This window comes from Chanos chanos, chromosome 4 (assembly GCF_902362185.1).
Source record: "Chanos chanos chromosome 4, fChaCha1.1, whole genome shotgun sequence".
NCBI classification, from domain to species: Eukaryota; Metazoa; Chordata; class Actinopteri; order Gonorynchiformes; family Chanidae; genus Chanos; species Chanos chanos.
In genome coordinates this window covers 31079341-31104128 of record NC_044498.1, presented here as the reverse complement: position 1 = coordinate 31104128, position 24788 = coordinate 31079341, and the positions used below count along the sequence as shown (strand labels likewise).

Here is a 24788-nt window from a genome sequence, read left to right as displayed (position 1 = left end):
AAAACAAAAATTAATGATGGATTCTCATGTCAAGCACACATAACATGAAAATAACAAACAATAATTCAAGTTCAGTTCAAACTAAAATCAGTGTAAGTTCTAAAGTACCTGTCTAAGCAATGCATGACTGTTTTGGCTCCAGAGAGCCACCTGGAAAAAAAAAAAAAAAAAAACACAAGCCTTTTCTTTCACAAGGAAGCTAGAAAAAAAAACATCCACAATTAGAGGGAAGGTGAGACGTGTATTTACTTTACAAAAAGTAATTTTCAAGCCAGTTAACTGCACCAAAATGTTCTTTTTGTCTGTATGGAATTAGGAGATACCAAAGGAAAAAAAAAAAGTCAAAAAGGAGCTTCTCCTGTCCTTTGTGTCTCCTCCAAGTTCTCCCACGTGCTGGCGTCATGGGGGGCACGAGCGTTCGCCATTTTCGGGTGCTCTGGTCACCCAACGGCCTTGTGTTTACCCCCGCAGCACCTGCAGGCCAGGCCGCAGCGGTAACAGGCCTGGAGCGGAGGGTAGCAGCACAGACAGGGGGTCAGCAGAGACAGGCCCAGCAGAGCCAGCCAACGCAGACAAAACCGCTCCTCGCTGGTGTCGCACGAGCACGGGTCCGAGTAGTCGCCCTCCGGGTCCGACATGCAGTGGTAGAGCAGGCTGTCAGCGCACCACATGAAGCTGACCCGGTGAATGCAGGTCCGGATGGGATCAGGGGCGTCGTGGCACTGGCCTCGTCTGTTCTCCTCGTGATTAAACATGTCCCGACAGTAGACGCAGCGAGATCGCTCCCCGTCTTCCTTCCGCCGCTTCCCCTTGGGCTTCAGCACCCGCGGCTGGGTCACCACCACCGTGCCCTCCTGACCTCCACAGTGACCTTTGAGGTCACGCTGACCGAGGTCGGAGTTGGGCAGGTACGGGTAGTTGTAGTCGTGTTTGGAGGGCTCGCTCTTGGCGAAGTGTACGTAAGAGTCCGCGTCCTCGGGCTGGATGAACTTGTCCCGCACGGCGGCGTGGCGGTAATCCTCGTACCCCGTCAGCCAGGTTCGCTCCCGTGGATTGATCCGCACGATCTCCTCTTCCTCGTCCAGGAAACTGACGTGCCGCGGGAACGTGGGCATAGACTGAGAAGATCAGAGAACAGAGAGAATCATTCAATCATGCTACAACATTGTGAATTATGTAGATAAAAGGATCTACAGTGCCCAGAGCAGAGAGTATATTTACACAAACTGCTTCTGTGGATAGACATACATCACTCCGTACACAACAGCAAAACAGTCAGTAATAATAGCGAATAATACTGACATTTCCTGGTGGCTTTTCTGCCAAGCTTTGAGGCACCAAAATGAGTGGCTAATGTAAAGCACTGGTGTGTGATTTATTCTGGGAACACAGAAGTGCTCTTCTCCAAACATGATCACATTTCCTATCATCCCTCTCTCCACCAACCTGATCCAGGAAGTAGTGGTCGGAGGGTCTGTACTGGTCATGCAGGTGTCCAAGAATGCAGTGGTGGAGGTGGGGTTCGTAGAAGGTGGAGGTGGTGAGAGGCTGCATGGTGTGCTCCTTCTTCTGTGAGGAGTTAGAGGAGCTGTCTGTGGTAGTCTAATGAGGAGAAACACACAAAGACAAACTCAGCACTCATTCACAGTGTCTTCACTCAGCTCACAGTAATGACATTTCACTTCAATGATAAAAATCTCCACCAACACACACACACACACACACATAAACATACACACAGCAACACATTCTCTCTCTGTCTCTGTCTCTCTCTCTCACTCACACAAACATACAGCCACAAAATCTGCAAAAACAACAAAAAACAAAACAAAACAAAAAAACATTTTGCATGGTTACCAAAAACCACAGAAACCACATCATTCAAATACACATGGAGAAAAGTCTGTATGTATGTACATATGTATGTGTGTGGTGTGTATGTGCCTGTCTGGATGCGATTCGCTGACAGAGTGAACAATCAGATAAAACACACAGTGCCAAACAGGTGTTGGGCTGACTGAGCGCAGTTTTCATGATAACACAGACTTCTGGCACGGTTTCATCCCTATCTAACACACCATCTGTGTGTGTTCAGCAGCCAATCCAACACACAACATAAGTCTGAACAGAGAATCCAGCGCACACACACACACACACACACACACACACACACACACATCTGAAGTCAGGCCGAACCACAGCACACACATGTGTGTGTTGAGGATAACGTGACGTGATTCTGTTTGAGCATGCTATTAAAAACAAAGAGCCTGGAGGCCAAAGGATTTGGAGAAAAAGCCCTGTGTGAAGTCTCCCTGTTATTAAAGCAGGTCCAAACCAATCCAGCATACTGTATTTTTGGCCATTATACACACAAACGTCTCCTTTATGACATCATCAACGGCGGGCCCTGCCCCCTCAGACAGACGCCTGCACCACAAACTAAAGTCAACATTCTCCTGTGGTCCTGTTCACCCTTCTGCTCAGATTCAATCGAAAAATTAAGTACAATGAATGGGAATTTTTCCCTACTAGTGTTTTTCACTGGCTTTGACTCGAATTAACCTAGAAAAAAAAACACATTTAAAAGTTTGACAAAAAATGATATTATGTTATTTTGTTTATGTTTTACACAGGATGACTGAAATCTTTTGCACAATCCCTGTGTTTGGTTTTTGACTGCTCCTGGGAGCCCCTTGAGCTGTATGGGGAGGTGGTGGGGAGGCGGGGGATAAGAAGACACCTTTCCACAGTCTTTTTGACTGGAAGGTACCGGAGACACTGTGACAGAGTTTTATGATGCAGACAAAGTTCAGCCCCTCTGAGAATGATTGGAGACAGGCTGTGTTTGCTCCTTTATTCTCTCTGTCTTCCTCTGTCTCTTCCTCCTTTTCTCTACCTTCCTCCCCCTTCCTCTCCCTCTCTCTCGCTTTCCCTAGCCTGGTCACAGGTCCACTGTCAGCATGTGTGCAGAGACACAGCACTCTTCTCTCAAGCTGCGCTCCAGTCAAAACTCTGGCATGCTCCTTAAGACACAAAACACAGGAGCAGCCCAGACGACTGGCCGCCTGCACAGACAGCCTGAGAAAGCAGACGCACACACACACACACACACACACACACACACACACAAACAAACAGGAGACTGACAGATCCACTCGACAGACACAGACAAACACACACAACGGACCCTCTGCCATCAGTGATCCCAGTCTGGATTTTACCCATCACCATCATCATCACTGCAAACACACACACACACACACACACACACACATACACACACCCCTACCCATCACCATCATCATCACTGCAAGCACACACACACACACACACACACAAAGGATGAACTGCGGCATAGAAAATCTAAAGATTCAGACCACAGATGACACCTGTGGGTAGGTCCTGACACCTGTGGGAAGCCCCCTGTAGATTTTGTCATACTGCCAAAGATGCTGTGCATGCCCAGAGGAACACACAGTCATAAGATATGACCATGTCAGAACTATGGGCTCTCATAGGGGTTCTGGGGAACATGACAAGGCTCATTTTCGAAAGTACACTTAAAGCTACAGTGTGTCAAAGCCCATCTTTACAGACACAAACTAAAGTCTTTTCTTTTTTTCTGTGAGATCTAAAGCAGCAGAGGGCCTCACGATGGCCAGCCTTCTCAAACCAGTCACACTCAAAGCCAAACTCTCCTCTGTCCACTACGCGGCTCTCCCTCTGCCGAGTCTGGTCGAGCACGGGCCCCGTCCCAGCAGCCCCGGCCATCCACGCAGGAACTGCCTCTCCGCTCTGCGCTCGTACAAAGACCTCAGAACCTCCAGCCAAAAATAATACAGGCGTCTGTCAAAGCGCTGCCAAAAGGCTAAGCCAACATGATTTAAAAATATGTTTAGGAGGATAGCCGGGGCCCAGCCTGCAGAAGATAATTAAAAACACAGACCCTGTCAAATGTTTACTCTGCCTGCCCAAAAACACCCAGACCACAACACACTGCCACACAGACCACGGACCGAGAGAGAGAGAGAGAGAGAGAGAGAGAGAGAGAGAGAGAGAGAGAGAGAGAGATGGAGAGAGAGGAAAAACAAAATCACATGCAGCAAACTTCACCAAAAATACCACCCCCCATAAAAGAGGAAGGAAAAGAAAAAAGAAAGAAATCAGGCTTTCTCTTATCAGGAGACGGTAAAGTTTGTGGTGTTTCAGAGATAAAGAAAAAGTTCAAAGGAACATGTGGAGCAGCTTGCAGTCAAACACATAGCTCCACTCCACACTCACCACACGGACAGACCCTTTAATGGCCAGCAATCAGTCGGCCAGTCTGGTTTTGGGGCAGGGGGTGCGGGATAATGAGGATGGAGGGAGCTGGGGGGCAGAAGGTTTTAAAGGGGGATGGGGGGGAATGAAGTCTTTTGGGTAATTTCACAAATGGGCCCCAAATCATTAAGCTCCAGAGCCTAGTATGGCCACCCTGCGGCACCAGACCGCACGAGACTGGTCCAAACTGGACCAGCCCATGAACGACCACATGTGACTGGCCCAAACTCAACTCTGCACAACACAACTGCACAGGACTGATAGAGAGCTAAAGAGAGAGAGTGAGAGAGAGCGAGAGCGAGAGCGAGAGCGAGAGAGAGAGAGAGAGAGAGAGAGAGCGAGAGAGAGAGAGAGGACAGGCCAAAGAGGACTAAAATTGGACTATACAGACAGACTAAAACGGGACAGCAGGGGACAGCCAAAACGGGACCATAAAGGAGACAGTGGGTCTGAGAGAGCCAGTCCAGCGCTGCCCAAAAACACAGCCACAGCTCTGTTTCATACTCCTGCTCTCTGAGATCACAAGGATCGCTCTCAAAAGCACTCACAATTTGGAAAGAGCTTGAAAAACACCGGGTCACTCATGTTAGTAAAGTCAGTCATGTTTAAAACAAGGCAGCAGACCAAATCATTTGGCTATTAAAGACCATCTATACAAGCGTGGCAAAACAAGATTATATTTTCCCCACTTAAACCATATCACTACATCAGAGCAAAAACAAAAGCCAAAACTTATTAGTCTTTTTTTTCCCGTCTGAATCTCCACTGTACAAACTGCCTCATATTGTTTCTGTGGTTGAAATATAAAAGAATAAGAGAAATACTGCATTAGTTGAGCATTTGAGTTTATAATATAGTCCTGTGGGTTATTAATCATGCTTCCAAGACAGGAAACAGAGAGGCGTGAACAGATGTCATGTTCCTCAGATACAATTGGGCCTTAGAGAGATCAATTAGGAGACCAGGGATCAGCTATTTAGGTAGAGGAGAAGGAAGTGTTTCAGAGGGAGGGAGGGGACAGGAGAGCTGAGGGATCTCTCTCTCTCCAGCATAAAGAAGTACTGATTCCTTCTACCTTTTTTTCCTCTTCCTCCCTCTCTTTTCAGAACTGTTAGCCCTTCACACCCCACTTCCTCCCAGCATCCTCCAGAGCCCTGGCTGTGTGCTCTGTCTACAGCCAGGCCCTTCCCCTGCCTGCCTGGCTTCACTGCTCAACAGGAAGTTGTCAATCATCCACTCCCCCACTAGACTCCCAGGCACAGCCACGGGCTCCTGCTCAAACAACACAGGCACAGCCACGGACTCCTGTTCAAACAACACAGGCACAACCACGGACTCCTGTTCAAACAACACAGGCACAGCCACGGACTCCTGTTCAAACAACACAGGCACAGCCACGGACTCCTGTTCAAACAACACAGGCACAGCCACGGACTCCTGTTCAAACAACACAGGCACAGCCACGGACTCCTGCTCAAACAACACAGGCACAGCCACGGACTCCTGCTCAAACAACACAGGCACAGCCACGGATTCCTGTTCAAACAACACAGGCACAGCCACGGACTCCTGTTCAAACAACACAGGCACAGCCACGGACTCCTGCTCAAACAACACAGGCACAGCCACGGACTCCTGTTCAAACAACACAGGCACAGCCACGGACTCCTGCTCAAACAACACAGGCACAGCCACGGACTCCTGCTCAAACACAGGCACAGCCACGGACTCCTGCTCAAACAACACAGGCACAGCCACGGACTCCTGCTCAAACACAGGCACAGCCACGGGCTCCTGCTCAAACAACACAGGCACAGCCACGGACTCCTGTTCAAACAACACAGGCACAGCCACGGACTCCTGCTCAAACAACACAGGCACAGCCACGGACTCCTGCTCAAACAACACAGGCACAGCCACGGACTCCTGTTCAAACAACACAGGCACAGCCACGGACTCCTGCTCAAACACAGGCACAGCCACGGGCTCCTGTTCAAACAACACAGGCACAGCCACGGGCTCCTGTTCAAACAACACAGGCACAGCCACGGGCTCCTGTTCAAACAACACAGGCACAGCCACGGACTCCTGTTCAAACAACACAGGCACAGCCACGGGCTCCTGTTCAAACAACACAGGCACAGCCACGGGCTCCTGCTCAAACAACACAGGCACAGCCACGGGCTCCTGTTCAAACAACACAGGCACAGCCACGGACTCCTGCTCAAACAACACAGGCACAGCCACGGACTCCTGCTCAAACAACACAGGCACAGCCACGGACTCCTGTTCAAACAACACAGGCACAGCCACGGACTCCTGCTCAAACACAGGCACAGCCACGGGCTCCTGTTCAAACAACACAGGCACAGCCACGGACTCCTGTTCAAACAACACAGGCACAGCCACGGGCTCCTGTTCAAACAACACAGGCACAGCCACGGGCTCCTGCTCAAACAACACAGGCACAGCCACGGGCTCCTGTTCAAACAACACAGGCACAGCCACGGACTCCTGCTCAAACAACACAGGCACAGCCACGGACTCCTGCTCAAACAACACAGGCACAGCCACGGACTCCTGTTCAAACAACACAGGCACAGCCACGGACTCCTGCTCAAACACAGGCACAGCCACGGGCTCCTGTTCAAACAACACAGGCACAGCCACGGACTCCTGCTCAAACAACACAGGCACAGCCACGGACTCCTGCTCAAACAACACAGGCACAGCCACGGACTCCTGTTCAAACAACACAGGCACAGCCACGGACTCCTGCTCAAACACAGGCACAGCCACGGGCTCCTGTTCAAACAACACAGGCACAGCCACGGGCTCCTGTTCAAACAACACAGGCACAGCCACGGGCTCCTGTTCAAACAACACAGGCACAGCCACGGACTCCTGTTCAAACAACACAGGCACAACCACGGACTCCTGTTCAAACAACACAGGCACAGCCACGGGCTCCTGTTCAAACAGCACAGGCACAGCCATGGACTTCACACACACACACGGTTCTGTGTTTCTGCTTTGTGTGTATGGCAACATACAGATGTCTGGCGGAATGCAACGCTGCCCTGAGGCGTACACTCTTCTCACAGCCTCTGGCACACAGTTGATTTTTCACTGTTACAGACGCTACATGTGCCAGCTGAGGTCAGTGAGTATAAAACATTAAAACATAGCACTGCATCATAGCTACATTCCCTCACACACTTATGACATCACCACAGCTACATTCCCTCACACACTTATGACATCACCAGAGCTACATTCCCTCACACACTTATGACATCACCAGAGCTACATTCCCTCAGACATTTAAGCCCTGTTTACACTTGGTTTTAAAATGTGTCTTGGGCGATTGGATCACAAGTGTAAACGACCACCAAGATACATTCTGATCTAATCACTCAAACCACTTGCTGAGGTGGTCTGGGACACATTTGACCACATATCTTTTGTAGTGTAAACTCTAATGCGTTTTGATGTGTCCTCAACAGAGACCAACGTAATAACCTTCTAGCTAAAGTGATGTAGCAGTAACGGAATCCAAACACATGTGGTCAGCTGGATGACGCATGATGGACAGGTGTAAAAGACAATGTGTCTCGACTGTCCACTTGTGATCCGATCGCCCAAGACGCATTTTAAAACTTAGCGCAAACAGGGCCTTATGGCTTCATCAAAGCTACATTCCCTAACATGCTTATGACATCACCACAGCTACATTCCCTCAGACATTTATGACATCATCACCACTAATGCAGAGCTACAGAAAGCAGAGGAGGCTTTATTTTAACGGCTGATGTAAGGGTCACCTGAGCTGCTAGAAACCACAGTGCAGCAAATGGGCCAAGTAAGGCTCAAAGAGAGATGGCCAGCAAACTAACCCCCCCCCCCCCCCCCCCCAACAAACAAAATGCCCGCTGACCCCCCACACAAACTATTCACTCCACCCCAACATAATGCCCACTGATCCCCACACCCCAGCTGTGGGTGTGTCAGTTAGAGTGGTGTGGCAGTGCCGGGTTGGTACGGGTAGCGTGTTCAAACTCGCCCCACCCTAGTGCCATGTCGGTCGGCTCTCCTTCGCTTCTTTGAGCCCATCTGAATGAACCGAAATAGAGCAGGAGGTTAAGTATAGGTTAGCTCAGGAGCAAGAATCTGGGAGGAATGTACATCCCTGCACCAGCTCCCCTGTCCTCCTCCTCCTCCTCCTCTTCCTTCTACCCCTGCCCCCTGCCCCCTGGCCCCACTCCCCACCCTCATGCTGTGTTGTAAATGCAGAGCTAACGTTGTCCTGTTTGCGGCTGCCTGCCTAACAATGCCAAGTAAAGGTCATCAACACCAGCCCCAAACCCCAAATGGACATGCAGAAGGAAAAAAAAAAAAAAAAAACGTGCCCACTGATTCCCCCAAACTTACGTGCGCGCGTGTGTGTCTACTGTGTTTCAACACAGTTAGTTAGTGAGGTCATGTGATACTTAAAAAAAAAAAAAGTGTTTTTTTTCCCTCAGTGTACTAATCTGGGGACCACAGAGTATTTATATACCGCATTAAAAGTCTCTGTCTACACCCAATTAAAAATCAACTTCAGCTTTCCTTATATGTCAGATTAAAAACCAGTTACAGGGTTACAGGTCTCCTTAAGAGCTCTGTCTCCTTGAATTGGCCGTCTAAACATGAGCTGAAAGTGAGACAAGTAGCGAGTGGAAGAGGAGACATGAGGCCTCCCCCTGCCCTCCCCCTCCCCTCGGCTGCCGTAAATCAGCGTGGCAGTTAGCTAGGAAGCAGCTGTTAATGATAGCTTTACTGGGGAGAGCAGGAAGTCACCTCCTCACCCTGCCTGCTGCTCTGCTCCTTCTGTGTCTGTGGTAAAAAGGACGGAAGACGGGCAAATGCCAGGCGGTGGAGGAGTCTGCTCCAAACGCCACAGGAAACCTGTCCCAGCCCCCATCCCACTCCGCACCTCCACCAAACAAAGGCCCATGTCTCACAGAGCCGACCTCACAGAGGGTAAAAATATCACAGTGAGCCAGTCCTTTTTTGGGACACTTCACACGCATTCCCAGCAAAAAAAGCATGAAGGGGGGGGGGGGGCTGATGTTGTGAACTACGTGGGTGAAAATGCCAGAAATACACCACTTCATTGTACAGCCGCACGCTTGCTGGGTTTTTAACATCAAATACACACTACAATGTCACATTTCAGACAGTAACGAGAAAATCTCTTAGATTAGATATGTTTTCACTGGCAAAACAAACAATATACACAAACTTTTCTTAATGTGTATATACACTACATCTTCACTAACAGCGAGAAAATCAACATTTCTCATGGAAATGCTCAGAGGTTTTCCTCAGCAACCTCCTCAGCTTCTCAGAGTTTCTCTCAACAACCTGTTTAATTTCCCTGACATGTGCCCTTACTGCTTCAATCAGACTGTCCCTGGCCTCCTAACTCCACTCATCTCCTCATCTGGACATCAGCAATTGTAAGACTGGATTTCTGCACCTTCCTCCTCACTGGGCAAGCCACTGACTGCAGCACATGCAAAGTTCAGATGCACAATAGATATGTGAGCTCCCAAAAATTCCCATCGCACTTCCTTTCTGCTCAGCTTGATTCCATGAATCCAGTATTCTGTGTTTCCAAAAGTTCATCTAAGCCAAGGACCAGTCCACACATTCCCGGAACCAGTTCTTCAGTACCTTTCATGACCCTAACGTTTAGAACTGCCATGGAGCTTGTCCCCAAACCCTATCCTCAGACTGGACTGCCCAATCACAACACACTTTTCCACACACCCTGAAAATTTAGCTTTTAAAATGCTACCAAGGCCACAGCTATGTTTATCTAACACTCCTCTCACTCACTCCATCCCACTGGATCTGACATGTTGTGTTGTATATTTACTGTTTGGACCCTATATTTGCCATTCACTGACAGCAGGAAGGTGGGGTATTTTATCTTACTGTGTTTAGCTGTGTAGGACTAGAGTGATTCCCGCTTTACTTCCTATCGCTGTACCTCACATGCTAATGAAGTGCACTGAACTTCTATCGCAGCTTTAGTTTAGAATGATTTCCCTTTAGAAATCTGACAGGAGGAATCAACATTAATACAACTCTGCCTGTTAACTCTATCTATTTAAGTCAGTCTGAACAATGTCTACTAAAGGAATAAAGCCTAATATAAACATGCTGCAAAGAAAAAAAATCTCTGAATGGTGAAGGAAAAAAACCAAACCACAAAAAAAAGAACTTACTGTGAAAACGTCGTCGTCTCCCAGTTCAGCCTCATTTTGGATTGTCGAGGAGGAAGTCGTGGAGCCTGAAATAAAACCAGCATAAACAAGAGCCATTAACAGACAGAAAAAAGAAGCCCATCCTGACAATGACTGCTGATCTGGGGGCATGTGGAGGAAAGAGGGAAGACATCTCTCGCTCTCTTTTTCTCTTTCTCTCTCTCTCTCAGCTCTGAGTTTGAGTCTTACAGACAGAACACTCTGCCCACACGCAAGTGCTAACTCCTGAATGAATCAAACTCCAGGCGTCCATTCCAGAACACGTCTCTGCGTCCTGTCTCACACGCTGTCGCTGCACTGACTCCCTGTTCTCGGTAAGGATTTTACCACATCCGGTTCTCTCAGCATGCCACTCACAGAAGCGAGGAAAGCCACAGCAAGCCCGTTCCACTGCTGCCAAACAGACATTTATCTCCAGAGGAGGACAGTGCAGGCCTTGAAGTGTAAGAATGAGAACAGAGTTTGTGCTAGGACAGCAGTGTAGGGCGACAGAAACCCTGCCAGACGGGCGGACGGACGTACCCTCGGTTATGTCCTCCAGGGCTTTGCGGACACCCCTGTCAAACGCCCGAGCATCGGCGGGACTCTGGAATGTTAGACCGCACTTCTTATTGTCGACTTTCCAGTGGTGAAAGGTGGGCGTGGCTTTAGTGTAGATCAAGTCTTTCCTCACAAAACAGTGTAGGATCACCTGTCAATCAAGTCAAACACGCTTGTTCACACACACACACATCACAAACGTCAAAACAACAGCGCACACTGTACAGCAAAGTAATACGACAACACCGCTGAAAAATTTCAATGGGGAAAATAGACAAATAGTAAAGATGATATATTTAGTTTTCATCTGGTGTCCTGATGTGCTCATCATTCTCTGACAGAGAGCTGGGATATTGTTTTGAACCAAAAGACTGAAGACATTTCTGATGTAATGTGTGTCACACTCATGGAACTGTATTACAACTGATTATAGTTTGTCTCTCACCACCCTGAACAAACACACAGCAGAGGAAAAGTGCTGGGTGAGTCCCAGTTGGGTGACCATACCTGTTTGTCTTTGAGCCGTTCACCGTGGATGAGGAAGTCACTCCGGCCTGTCAGCTCAGCGGGCGTCACCTTACACACCCCCACCCTGCTGAGGCCCCCTCCCTCCTGAGCCAGCCAGCCCCCGCTCGAATCATCCCGTGTCATCACCACCGCTTTAACACGCACAAGGTAGCTGTCACTGAGAAAGAGAGAGAGAGAGACAGAGGGGTAAAATTCAAATTCTAAAAACACAAACATATGTGAAAAGCAGGCTCCACCCTCACTGCTGTGTTTGTTTCATTTTTCACTATGATAAATAAAACAGCATAGAGACTGTTTCACTGCTCACATTCCAGTCAGGCTAGAAGACCCAATCACAACACAGTAAACGTGTCAGAGGTTAAAACCATTCACACAGGACAATGCTCCCCTCTCTCTCTCTCTCTCTCTCTCTCACACACACACATACAGTCCATCAAGAGAAGAATAATGAGGGAGGGAGAAAAAAAGCCTTTCCTTTAAGTATTTGTCTTAGCCTGGGGTGGGAGGCCTGAATGCTGGCTTACGTTAAGATTCTCTTGACTGGGCTATGCAAACAACATGCTGCCTCTTCTCCTCCATTCTTCCCCTCCGCAGCCACGCAGGCCAACTCTCAGCCTTATACGGTAACCCAAAGCGGCCTGCTCAATCATTAACCAGCCCCAGAGAAGCAGAGATCCCAGGACCCGTCTGTGGGCCACAGAGGCATCCGATCCACACAGACCAGGCAGAGAGAGAGAGCGGGTGAGTGAGCAAGCGAGCATGTATATGTGTATGTGTGTGCGTGTGAGAGGGAGAGAAGGGGAGAGAGAGAGAGAGAGAGAGAGAGAGAGAGAGAGAAAGAGTGAAACAGTAGGGCAGAGGCCGTGAGTGTTGGCACTGGTCCATGCCCTGTCCCTGGGCAGGTATTAAGACTATTCATCCATTTTATGATATTTGTAATAATTATACACAAGGACTACAGCCACGCTAGGCTTGGCCTGCGCTCACAGAAAGAGGGAGGGGGAGGGAGAGCAGGGAGATGGGAATTAATGACTGAAGAAGTCCACAGGGAGCAGGCCTCAGAGAGAGAGAGAGAGAATCCAGCCACGACAAAGTCACTGCATATCACTCCTCAATTACGGTCAAATCAAACAGAGAGCCCTATAAAAATGCCCAGATGGTGAGAATTGGGAAGATGGTGCCAGTGATTTGCAGGTAATCTGTGACTGGCATTCTGTAGGGGTCTATCAGGAAAGCCATTCAACGGAAAGGGAGAGGACATGACCAGCCTTTTACACTGTGCACTTTTCATTCTGTGACCTGCTAAATCAGATCTGACACACATCATCAAATAATCTGGAGTCTGCACAGAAATGTGTGGCTCTGGTTTTGAGGCAGATTAGCAGGTCCGAGTGTGTGATAATGCAAACCAGCGGAAGGTCAGACTGGAGAATGCACTGACAACTGATGACTGAGGGAAAATGTGCTGTAGTGTTTCTTTCACACTAAAATTAAATGTTTGGTTTAAAAACAGCACTAGCAATTATGGGAGAATGGGACATACTGTAAAAAAGTACTTAAAAAGAAAAAAGTATGTTTGAGGCCCAGAATAAGTAAACGACACAAATGTGTGTGTGCGTGTGTGTGTGTGTGTGTGTGTGTGTGTGCGCGCGCATGTGCGTGCGCTCATGGATGAGTCACTTCATCCATCTGTGATGTGGAAATTCACAAAAACAGTTCTTTTTTTTTCTACTCCTTTGGTTGCAGAGAGCGTTCACCCCCTCACCTTCTGCCACAGAGACAAGTGTCTGTGCAGGCTGGGTGCCAGGACGGGAGCAGTTGGCCACCACTGGTATGGCTTAGTCTGGCCTGAGAGTAATGTTGGTCTGGGACTGGCACGGATCAGTGTAGCTCCTGAGACAACCCAGTTAAGAGATGAACAGTGAGAGCAACCTAAACTAACAAATTACCACCGAAGTCTTCACATACAAGAGCTGGCAACTTCAACTGTTTCAAAACAACAGTAGGAAAACCATGAAACAATGGATTTTGCAACAAAGTTTTGTACGTTCCTTTACGGCCTGCTTTATCGATCACTTAGGCAGCTCTCCCTATTACCAACTCCAGTCAAAAGGTCTGAGTCGCTGAGGGATGACTTAGGAACAGGCTTGCTTGCTTTTTAACTATCAGAAACATGCCTAAGGTTCACAGGTATACTGCAAACACACTGAACATCCTGGACGGATCTGATTTCACTGACCAGGCTGTAAATGAATATGATCAGAGTCAAGCATGATTTCACTCTTTTCTTCATTGCTATAAAACTGCTGAAAATTATTTGTGTCCTCCTTCCAAGCCTGGACATCTACCATCTGGGTTGAGTGGAAAATTTCTGCCTAATTTGAATTACATGGCTATTACAGACAAAACAGACAACGGAAAAACATGTGTGTTTATATACATACCACACACACACACACACACACACACACACACACACACACAGGCAGACAGCAGTGACAGAATGAGCGAAGGCGGATGAAAGCAGGCCTCTCCTCTCTCCTTTTGGGGCGGGTTGAGGAGGGAGGCAGGAGGCGTCTCCTGAGCCGTCTCTTCCATCTGTGCTCAGGGCCGTTTGTATACTGGGCCCCGCTCCAGCCTCATACCCCATCAAAACACACACACACACACACATCATCAACTGAGCAACACAGCATAGAAAATATTCAACTATCAACCTGCAGAACTACGAAAAACACACACAAATACTCTCTTCCTCCTCCTCCTCTTCACGTTCACCCTGACCTGCTCACACAAAAACAGGCTCCATTCAACCGTTTACCTCTGCTCCAAAGACATGCCGCCGCCCCCCCCCCCCCCCCCCCCCAAAAAATGACCGCTCAGCTCTCAACAAACCACAGACGTCTGCTGTGATTACCAGAGTGACACACTGACAGGCGCACGTAAACAACCTTCAAGAAAAAGAAAACAGAAAAAAAAAAAAAACGCAGAAAAAAGAAAACAAAAACATTCAGTTTCATTAGTCCATGAACACTGCTCTGAAATTCAAAAAGTTGGAGGAAAGAGAGGAGGATGGGATTTTTGGGTGAATGTGTAGCACAGGACATCCGTGGTGTACGTGCTAACAGACATGACGCCAGTGAATGAAGAAGTGAGGTACAGCCAGCAGATTACAGATGCACAACAAGCACATTTACACTACCTTAGTTTGACCTATTCACTTACAATCATGGGCTATCCCAGTTACATGCAGAACAAAAGCAAATACATGCAGTGAGTGTGAAACAAAGTTCCAGTGACCTTTCTCAATGCCTTAACCCTGAGTATCCCAGAACACCCCTACCTACTGAAGCAATCATAGTCCTCCCATCCACACTGCTACAGGTGTGTGTGTGTGTGTGTGTGTGTGTGTGTGTGTGAGCGTGGTTAACAGTTAGCCCACATAAAGCCCTGCTGTTGGTTTGATTCAGATGACTCAGACCCTGTCTTGGTTTGCAGGATTTTCTCCTTCCATGTGACTGGCCTCGTCTGCATGGTTCCCCTACATGCCTTCGTTCACTGTGACAGGAAAGCCTAAAACAAACCTTTCAACAACACACTCAGGTACGGAAATACCAAACAAAAAAAGACAAAGCAAGTGCAGATCTGTCTTAGGTTAAACAGTTGTGAGAGATGACAAAGACCCTATAACACTGAATGAAGACATACATACATACATGAGGACATTTCCAATCAGTGTTTGTGTGTGCGTGCGCGTGTGTGCGCTTGCGCGTGCGTGTGTGTGTGTGTGTGTGTGGAGACAGGAACGTCCAGCACTCCAACATGTCAACAGATAAAAAGGCCACTGGGTCTGGTCCATGGGAAGATCACCCTAAGAAGAAACCACTAAACCCTCATCTGTAGCCTGTGATACACACACACACACACACACACACACACACACACACACACACACACACACAGTCAGGACTGTTACATCCCCCATCATCCTCTGCTCTCCACATTACTCATCTATGTAAAGACAGCTAGCACCCACAGAGAGAACACACTGCTCTACAGAATGAACACACACACACATACACAATTCAGAGCGACGGAAGGTCAGAGCGACATTTGACCACGACAGTTTAGTTATTTATACGTCTCATGTCCTGTCTCCCAAATGAACATCGGTCTCACTTAATCCAGCGAGTCCAGCCCACACACTCCCCTACACACACAAATACGCACACACACGATTTAGAGCAGGCTAGAGTAGGCTGTTATCCACATCAACCTCTGTACACACAACAGGCTCCGCAGAACACCATCACAGAAGAGAGAGAGAGAGAGAGAGAGAGAGAGAGAGCACTCTACTGTATAACAGAACAATCTGGAAAAACCTGCACTGACAGGGCTTACCGGCTGCTTTCTGTCATCTCTGCATGCGATGGCGGTCTTCAGGGCTTTGGGGGGGCCAGTTTGAGCCAAACGCTTGCCGAACGCTGGAGACACAGCTCAGGCATCAGCACTAGCATGTCTGCAGCCCCCCCGCTCGACAGAAAGGCTGCAGGCTCACGGCACTTCCCCACATGAGGCGTGATTCAGTCTCCTCAACAAACACACTGAGCTGTGGATATGAGTCATCTCAAAACAGTCAATCCGACTTCAACCGACGGGCCAACAGCTCCACACACTACACACACTCTCTCTCCTCCCTCTCTCTCTCTCTCTCTCTCTTTGTCTGAGGATGGAGGGAGGGAGAGAGAGAGAGAGAGAGAGAGAGAGAGAGAGAGAGAATGCTATCACTCAACACATAAAGCTATAGTACGTCTACAACTAGAGCTACAATCAGCTACAACCAAAACACACCCACACAGGCAAACAGAGAGGGAGAGAGGGAGAGAGAGAGAGAGAGAGAGAGAGAGAGAGAGAGAGATCAGCCCACTGCAGAAGACGATGGTTACTATACATGTCCACATCAAATGACACATGTACAGAAACAGCCTAAAATGACTGCCCAGCAGTCCCCTCCTCAAACTCTGATGTCTCTGCATCAATGTGTGGACAGCAAAGGGAGTCCAGAATGACTCATCCCCTACTCAGGTAAAACATACCGTGTGTTTGTGTGTGTGTGTGTACCAAGTGCCACATGTTCACATAAAAAAGTGGAGGAGCAAATGAGGACTGTACCTCCTGTAAAAGAAATGGCTTTGGTTCCTCCTACTCCTGTGCTAGCACCTCCCACTAAAGCAGTGAGTAATTCACTGCACCTCAAAACAGAGGGATCATACACCTTGCACTGGCATTCTTTAGAAACACACACAGCAACTGAACGAGCGATGAGTAGCCTGGACCACAGTAACGATAACAAACTGGTCCACTTTCTGACCAGAGTCCACACATCTCTCTCCACCCTGCTCCACAGAGCTGCTGATGGGTGAAACTCCACAGAGCTGAGGAGATAAAGGCCTCTGAGTTTTGGACGTGAAATCCATCGTTCTCGAGACAGACAGAATCTTCTGTGAGCCCGCCACCGCCAAACGACGCTCTCAGGCCGCGAGCACAATAACGCATCTGTGCAGATGCAGCCGCGGTCCCTCGTCTTGAACGAATTACGCAACATCCTTTGAACGCACTCTGCTCCTGGATAACTGAGTTTAGACGTGCGTGGCAGGCAAATGCCCAATAATCACATGAGACAGGCAACGCGGCACATCAGAGGAGGATGCCATAACAAGACTTTTCTCAGCACTTTTTCTATTTCTCTGCTTGTCTTTACTCATTTCTTTATTTATTCATTTCAGTCTGGGCCAAATGTGAGTGTCTGCTAATGTTTAGCCAGCATGCAGGCACATGACAGATCACATGAGAGTGCTGTTGTAAGAGTCGAGTCTGCAAAGCTTCCGTGATCTCTCAAACATACACACTCACACACACTCTGACCAACATGTGCAGTTTAAGGTCTGAGAGATGGCCCTGACAGCACGACAGCTCAGAAAGCAAACACACACTCATTCAACATTTACCAGTCACCTCCACCTCCCCTCACACACACCAGTTCAATCAGGCAAAAATCATAAAATCACTGTAGTTTAGTGGCAGCCTCTCCACTCAATCCATGAAGTCAGAAACTCAACACTTACGTCCTATACCCTTCTCCCTAACACACGTGCTCTGTCTCCAGAACACAGAGTTGTGACGGCAAGTCCAGCATGGGGCTGAGAGAGGAAGCAGCTTGGACAGGCTGACGTATCGTTTGTGGTCAGGGAGACACACGGCCGGCGGTTATACAGTGGGGTGAGTGCAGCAGTGCCTTTTACTCACACACTGCAAACACAGGCCACCTCCTCCTCATCCTCCTCCTCCATCTCTTCCTGCTCCTCCTAAAAACACTGTTGCTCCATTTCAACCCCCAAACAACCCCTGCACCCAATACCTTACAGCAGTTACATTCCCAGGTATCTCAGAGTGAAAAACACACTTTCACATACATGAGAAGTATCAGTCAGATACACAGTACTACTGGTTATAACGAATACCGCGTTGAGCATCTGCATCTGTGAGCTGAGAATGCATAACTTCACTGAAAATTAACTGTAGCAGCCAATGGAATTTGTGTACTGGAAGCTTCCACATCTCTACACGCATGCACACACACACATGCATGCACAAGCACACACACTCTCTTAAATTATTCCTATTTCAAAATCAGGACATCGATGTCATTTTTTCACTCTCAGATCACTTTTGTCACCACACAGGCTACACACATGAAAAGAACCAAGAAAACCACAGAGCGGAAAAAAAACACCCCACTCTAATCAGGCCCAGTGGCTTCCGCTCCTATGGCAGGTGGGTTGTACCAGTTGCACCAAAACTGATAAGAGCACACTCTTGCTTCCTCAGAGAAAGCATGGGTGAAACCAGCGTGTCCCACCAACAAAACCCCCAACACTCACACCACACAGACAGACAGAGAAACATGCAAGACAACACATATAAAAACCCCAACACTCACACCACACAGACAGACAGAGAAACATGCAAGACAACACATATAAAACCCCCAACACTCACACCACACAGACAGACAGAGAAACATGCAAGACAACACATATAAAAACCCCAACACTCACACCACACAGACAGACAGAGAAACATGCAAGACAACACATATAAAAACCCCAACACTCACACCACACAGACAGACAGAGAAACATGCAAGACAACACATATAAAAACCCCAACACTCACACCACACAGACAGACAGAGAAACATGCAAGACAACACATATAAAAACCCCCAACACTCACACCACACAGACAGACAGAGAAACACGCAAGACAACACATATAAAACCCCCAACACTCACACCACACAGACAGACAGAGAAACATGTAAGACAACACATATAAAACCCCCAACACTCACACCACACAGACGGACAGAGAAACATGCAAGACAACACATATAAAAACCCCAACACTCACACCACACAGACAGAGAGACATGCAGGACAACACATATAAAAACCTCCAACACTCACACCACACAGACAGACAGAGAAACATGTAAGACAACACATATAAAAACCCCAACACTCACTCCACACAGACAAAGAAACATGTGAGCCCTAACAGTGACAGTGCACAGCCAGCCAGTGAAGGCTGTAAGACAACACATGGTTAAATTGGGAAAGCTCACAGCCTAAGGGCAGATTTCAGTTGATACTGGCTGATCAGTTCACTGATGCAACCAATATTGACCACTCTCACATGGCCAGCCCTAGCTGTGTTTGTGTGTGTGCAAGAGAGAGAGTGAGTGAGTGTGTTTGTGCATGTATGTGTGTGTGAGAGAGAGCGAGTGTGTTTGCGTGCGCGTGCGTGTGTGTGAGAAAGAGAGAGAGATGACCTCTGGGATGAGGCTTGAAACATGCTTCACTTCCAGCACATATCAACACAAGAGGAGTGAAACTGTTTTCTTATATTCCCAGACCACAAAACACTGGAAAACAAACTCAATTTCATAATTCAGGCCTCATATGTTGATACTTAGCTCTCAACTGTCATAGCCAATTGGCTAAGTCCCTGTCTAAAACTCTCTAACTGCCTCTCACTCTCTTTTACTGAGTTTATGTAACACTAATAGACCAATAAGACTATACAGATCACCTGTGTGGGTCAAGTCTATATTATCATAAGAACGGAGACTATCGAAATGAAACAGGCCGATGTTTGTCCCTGATAACATGCCAAGGAGAAGAGACAACAGCTTCAATAAAGCACAGATAATGCTTTCCTGTTTGGTGCATGACTCCATACCTCTCTCCTTCTCAGTAGGGTGGGTGGGGGGGGGGGGGGGGGGGGGGGGGGGGTGACAAGGAAGTCATTCACCATAAGACTCAAGGCCCTGTTTTTCACCGCCCATTTTACAACAGCAGATTGGCCTCCACAAATAAACCACCCAATTTTACTACTTGGCTTAACCAATAAAATTGTGAGACACAATCAAATTAAATATTAACAGTCCAGCAGAATTGGTGAATGCATTTGCCCTCCTGTGTGTTTCGACCAGACTCTGGCACATGTGAACAACACACACACAAAAAATCAACAAATTTAACCCAGACAACCAGCCATAATGTGAATGTGATTCTTTTTTTCTGGACCAGTCAGAGTCTGCGTTCCCCTGTCTCACAGGAGGATGTCCATCAACTTTCACCCCACCAGGAACGCTCTAGCCGTTCTGCGCGTGGGCGGAAGAATTCAAAATATATAACTCGGGTTTAGTCATGTAAAATAGAAACAGTCAAAAACACAATTCACTGTCTCTACCACATGTCCAAAAGAAATTTATCAATGTCATGAACACATTCTAACTTCAGTAGGCTGGGAGAAAAAGTGTTCTTTGATTTTGTGACAATTCTATAAATGTTTAAAATGTTATAGAAGTGGGCCGGTTCAGAAGTTTTTCGTTCCTTATTTCTGGAAAGCAGAGCTGGCGACCTTCTCGATTCCGTGCAGTCTCATCGGTTTAGAGAGAAACTTGAAACAGTCGTTTGGCTGCCAGGCTGTGCATTGACCAGGCAATCAGAGTATTGAACCAGAGTGGGGTAAAACCGGATCGGCCCTCAGCATTCTCTGTCACCTCCTGACATTCCCAATGCTCTGCTTCAAACACCACCAAAGAACGTATGTACATTTTGGTTGAAAGACCAGCCAAGGTGACTTCATAGCACTGGCCAAGTTCAACATGAAATATGAGCCGCTAAAAAACTAAGCTGATTTAGGTAAAGCTCTTATAGTTGAGATCCAAAGCCAGGAAAGGCTATATAATTCTCTATATCCTCTTACAGGGAATTAAATAAACATTAGAAATATTAGATCAAATTAAAAAGAATGAGGCTTTAACATGCAGGGCTTCTGTCTTGGTTGTTTTTCAGACACCTTAATGGATATGAGAAAAGAAGCAGTTTGGCCAAAGGTATCCAGCGGAGAGAAGAGGAGAAAGAGTAATTCAAACATGGATTCTGACAGGGGAAGCACTGACATTATGCAAACAAACACAATTCATCACAATTTTTAGCTGAGTCCCATGTCATTAAAATAGTATATTACATTAAAAACTGCAATTGCAAAGAATGGACCTCCGACCCTGAATGTCACTCAATCTACTCTGCTTTCCTCCATGGTATTCCTGTCAGTCAAACATGTCTGATACAAGACAGCATTGCTCATAATCAGTACGACCAACATTACTGCCTTCAGTGTGTGTGTGTGTGTGTGCGTGTGCGTGCGTGTGTGTTCATATTAGTGTCATGATTAAGGGTACAACTAACATAACGCCCCTCAGTTTCTGTTTGATAACCAAATCTGAACAGGTCAAGTTTTGTATGAGGCAAATAACATCTATAAACATTTACTAAATTCTAACTTCAGTACGTTCATTATTTAGAGGGATGCAACAGTAAACTATTCTAAAAAAAAATAATGGTTTCTTCACGCAACAAAATTAAAACTCAACCCTGTTCATCACATTAAATTGAACAAACTTAATCAGTATGCCTTGGTCAAACAGCTGATAAAACAGACACGTTTTAACAGATAATATGCAAAGTGCTGACTTAAAATACGCTCGTAAAACGTCCCAGCGCCAACCTGATCAACATTTCCTGTCATTATCATTTCATTGCCTCCGCGTGTCGAGGGAGCGCCAGTCCAGCCATGAATGGAACAGGCAGTGTTACGGCTTTTATGAATGGGCCAGCGTCATGCGACCCTGGCGCAAACAACTCCTCTGCCCTTCGCCCTTCCGTTCGACGAGCACGACGTCTCCAATTCTGCCAGGAGGCGGCTTTTGTGTGTGTGCGAACGTGTAATAACAAACGTGTGGAGGTATTTCATGCACGATATTCCCGCACATAGATTACATATATGTCTTCACAGTAAAGTCCAGCTATCGGCTAACAGGCCTATAGGCATTTTGATACAGCGACTAATAACACTGTCATGGAATGCCAATTCCATAAACAGTTCAGCATATACCACTGATATAAAACCCACAAAATAAGACTCGTATTCCAAACGATTTCGGAAATATTCTAGGCAATGTTCATGAAGTGACGAATTACATTTCATTTGCTCTGTCTTAGCGATTTTACTATTCCACATACTGCACATGTATCAGCGGTAACTGATCAGGCGTGCGTGTCCACCATTAAAAAGCTAATGCAGTAAACGAACTAATCGCGTTGCCCATTAAATGAAGATACACGGCATTGTAAACGTATGCTTCGGCAGTACAACGTCGACAAAGCCAAATGGTGTTTTTATGAATGAAGCACAGTATGCAAATGAGTGCGATTCAAAACACACACACACACAATGGAGTAACAACAGTTTACTCAGATCTTCAAACGAAAGACTTCCCACGAATTATTTTGAGGACCTTCCAAGCGTCTAATAAAATTATTTTTAAAAACGCAAATGACTGTTTTAATAAGTATAGAAACTGACACGAGTCGAGGTTTTATGTATATAACTTTCCGGGCGTAGCATAGAAAAATCACTCAAAGAATTTTAGAAGATCTTTAAACAGCAATCCTTTTACAAAATGTTTCCGATCCACCCCCATACCTCGCAGTCCATTCCCTCCTCCCTTCTCAAGACAGGATCCGTAGAACAAGGAGGGGGCCCGATACCCCCTTTTTCTCCGTCCACTGTCAATGCTTATGCCCGGTGCAACGAAATATTTTCAACTCCCAAAACACTTTTCCAAACTTAAGCAGTTTTTTCAAGACAAAATGAAACAGTTTACATTATGTACACTGCTGTTCACAAACTTTGTTTTAACTTGACTCTGCTAACAAAACCGACACTGGAATTCACAAAAAAAATTCTTTCTAAGTACTTACTCGTTAGGGTGTGTTTCTTCAATCATTTTTCTCGTTTCACCTAGAAAAAAATCCCACCGCGGGCGCACACTTTTTGTTCGTCATTGTCTTGTCACTTTTTTCCCTAATAATCCCTCACATTTCGTTTAGGTTATACCGTTTACTGCAATCTTTTCTCTCTTCGGTTTGTTTTGTTCTCCCCCTTCGTCCTCGTCTTCAGGTTTTTTGCGTTCTTTTTTTCTAGTGCTAACCAGTTGCTAATGAAAATTCTGATGATCTCTGAATACCAGCTTGTGCATCCAATAGGTCTGTAGCTCCTGATTAATTTACCTCGATTTCGTTTTGAAAAAGGCAACTGGATTTAATGCTGTATATCCTGTAGTTTGGAATATGCGTTGATGTTGCTGAGGGTGGCCCCGCACGAGCCCCATCTCTGATTACTCCATGTTGGATTCTGCAGCCCAACGCCGCCGACACAAGGGGAGGGAAGAAGACCAGGGCGGAAGCGATGACGTCAGTCTCGCAACATATTTAACTTGAGGCTGTATAGCATTTAAACAGCAGAGTGTGTACAATTGTCACTGTAAAACAGTGTGTCGATAAACGCCAAATGAACACCTGATATCCTGCGTTCCGTGGACTGACCACGTATTACCATCTTTTATACACAGTACAGTCAGTGAGGTAAACTGAGGTTTGAGGCTATAACAAAAAAGAAAACTTTCTTTCTGTTGTTACACTGTGTTGAATGCAAAATAATGTCAGTCTGAAGTAATGAATATAATCCAGTTAATAAAATGGGGAAAGAGAGCCTGGGGTCGTCCCAAGCACCAACATTTTAAAATAAAACTAGGCAAACCAGTCATCACATGGTACTTCCCTGTCTCCCTCAGTGCATGTGAAACAGTCAGGGAGCTGAAGTAATCTCACAGATTACGCAACAGCAAAAGTTTGAAAGAAGTACTTCAATGAACCACTTCCTCAGAGATATGTACTGCAAACCAAAGGTGAATGGCACAAATCCTTTATCTGTTTAACCCTTGTCACACAGAATGCACTGACAGAACTGGAGTGGCTTTGATCAGAGAGGAGACCACAGAAGAGTGGAGAACTCTCTGGCCTGTCCCTGCTCCTATGACATGACAACAGCCTTATCTTAACATGAGTAACAGTCAAAAAAAAAAAGAAAGAAAAAGAAACGTTCAGTTGTGCTCCCTCAGCGGCATGTAAATTTGACAAAGTGTAAAAGAGTCTGCTCATTGTTAATTAACATTTAAAAAAAAGATATTTAGGCGAGGAAATACTTTATAATAAATCATCTCTGTATTTGGATATGGTCTTAAAACCACTATTATCTCCCTACCTGTGATTTTCACAGGAAGAGGATTGACCTCTAGCAGATTTTAGGTGGATGCCATACAGATAGGCAAGCTAAAGGCTTTCTCCAAGATCTCAGCAAGCATTTGGGAAGTTTATTTATATATTTGCTTATTTATTTCCATCATCTCCAAATAATGACTAAATGATTAACTGGTCCTATGTGAGCTAGAGTTATTAAGGTTTATCTTTAGATAACAAACAACCTTGAAAATATTGGAAATGATTCCTAAACACATCCATAGATGAGGTAAAAAAAACAGTGCTTATAGCAAGTCAAAGAGAACGAGGAACAGGTCTTCACTTTATACTTTGCAATGTGATGCTAGGA

General features: G+C 46.6%; 1 protein-coding gene across 1 annotated transcript; it reads right to left on the bottom strand.

Annotated features, from left to right (window-relative positions):
- Window positions 1–328: 328 nt before the first annotated feature.
- spred2b (sprouty related EVH1 domain containing 2b) lies at window positions 329–23459 on the bottom strand. Its single transcript, XM_030771934.1, has 6 exons — window positions 23102–23459; window positions 11685–11862; window positions 11160–11328; window positions 10599–10663; window positions 1447–1602; window positions 329–1118 (listed from the first exon to the last, which is right to left on the bottom strand). The coding sequence occupies exons 1-6, from the start codon at window positions 23125–23127 to the stop codon at window positions 441–443; spliced, it is 1272 nt and encodes a 423-aa protein (XP_030627794.1). The 5' UTR covers window positions 23128–23459; the 3' UTR covers window positions 329–440.
- Window positions 23460–24788: the final 1329 nt, after the last annotated feature.

Bases quoted from the DNA above. Each gene is read 5' to 3' on its own strand.
- spred2b (XM_030771934.1), bottom strand. From the start codon at position 23,127: ATGATTGAAGAAACACACCCTAACGA. The intron at 11,863-23,101 runs GTAAGTACTTAG...TCTCTTTCTCAG, and splicing joins GAAGAAACACACCCTAACGA to TGACAGCTACCTTGTGCGTG. The intron at 11,329-11,684 runs GTATGGTCACCC...CTTGATTGACAG, and splicing joins AACGGCTCAAAGACAAACAG to GTGATCCTACACTGTTTTGT.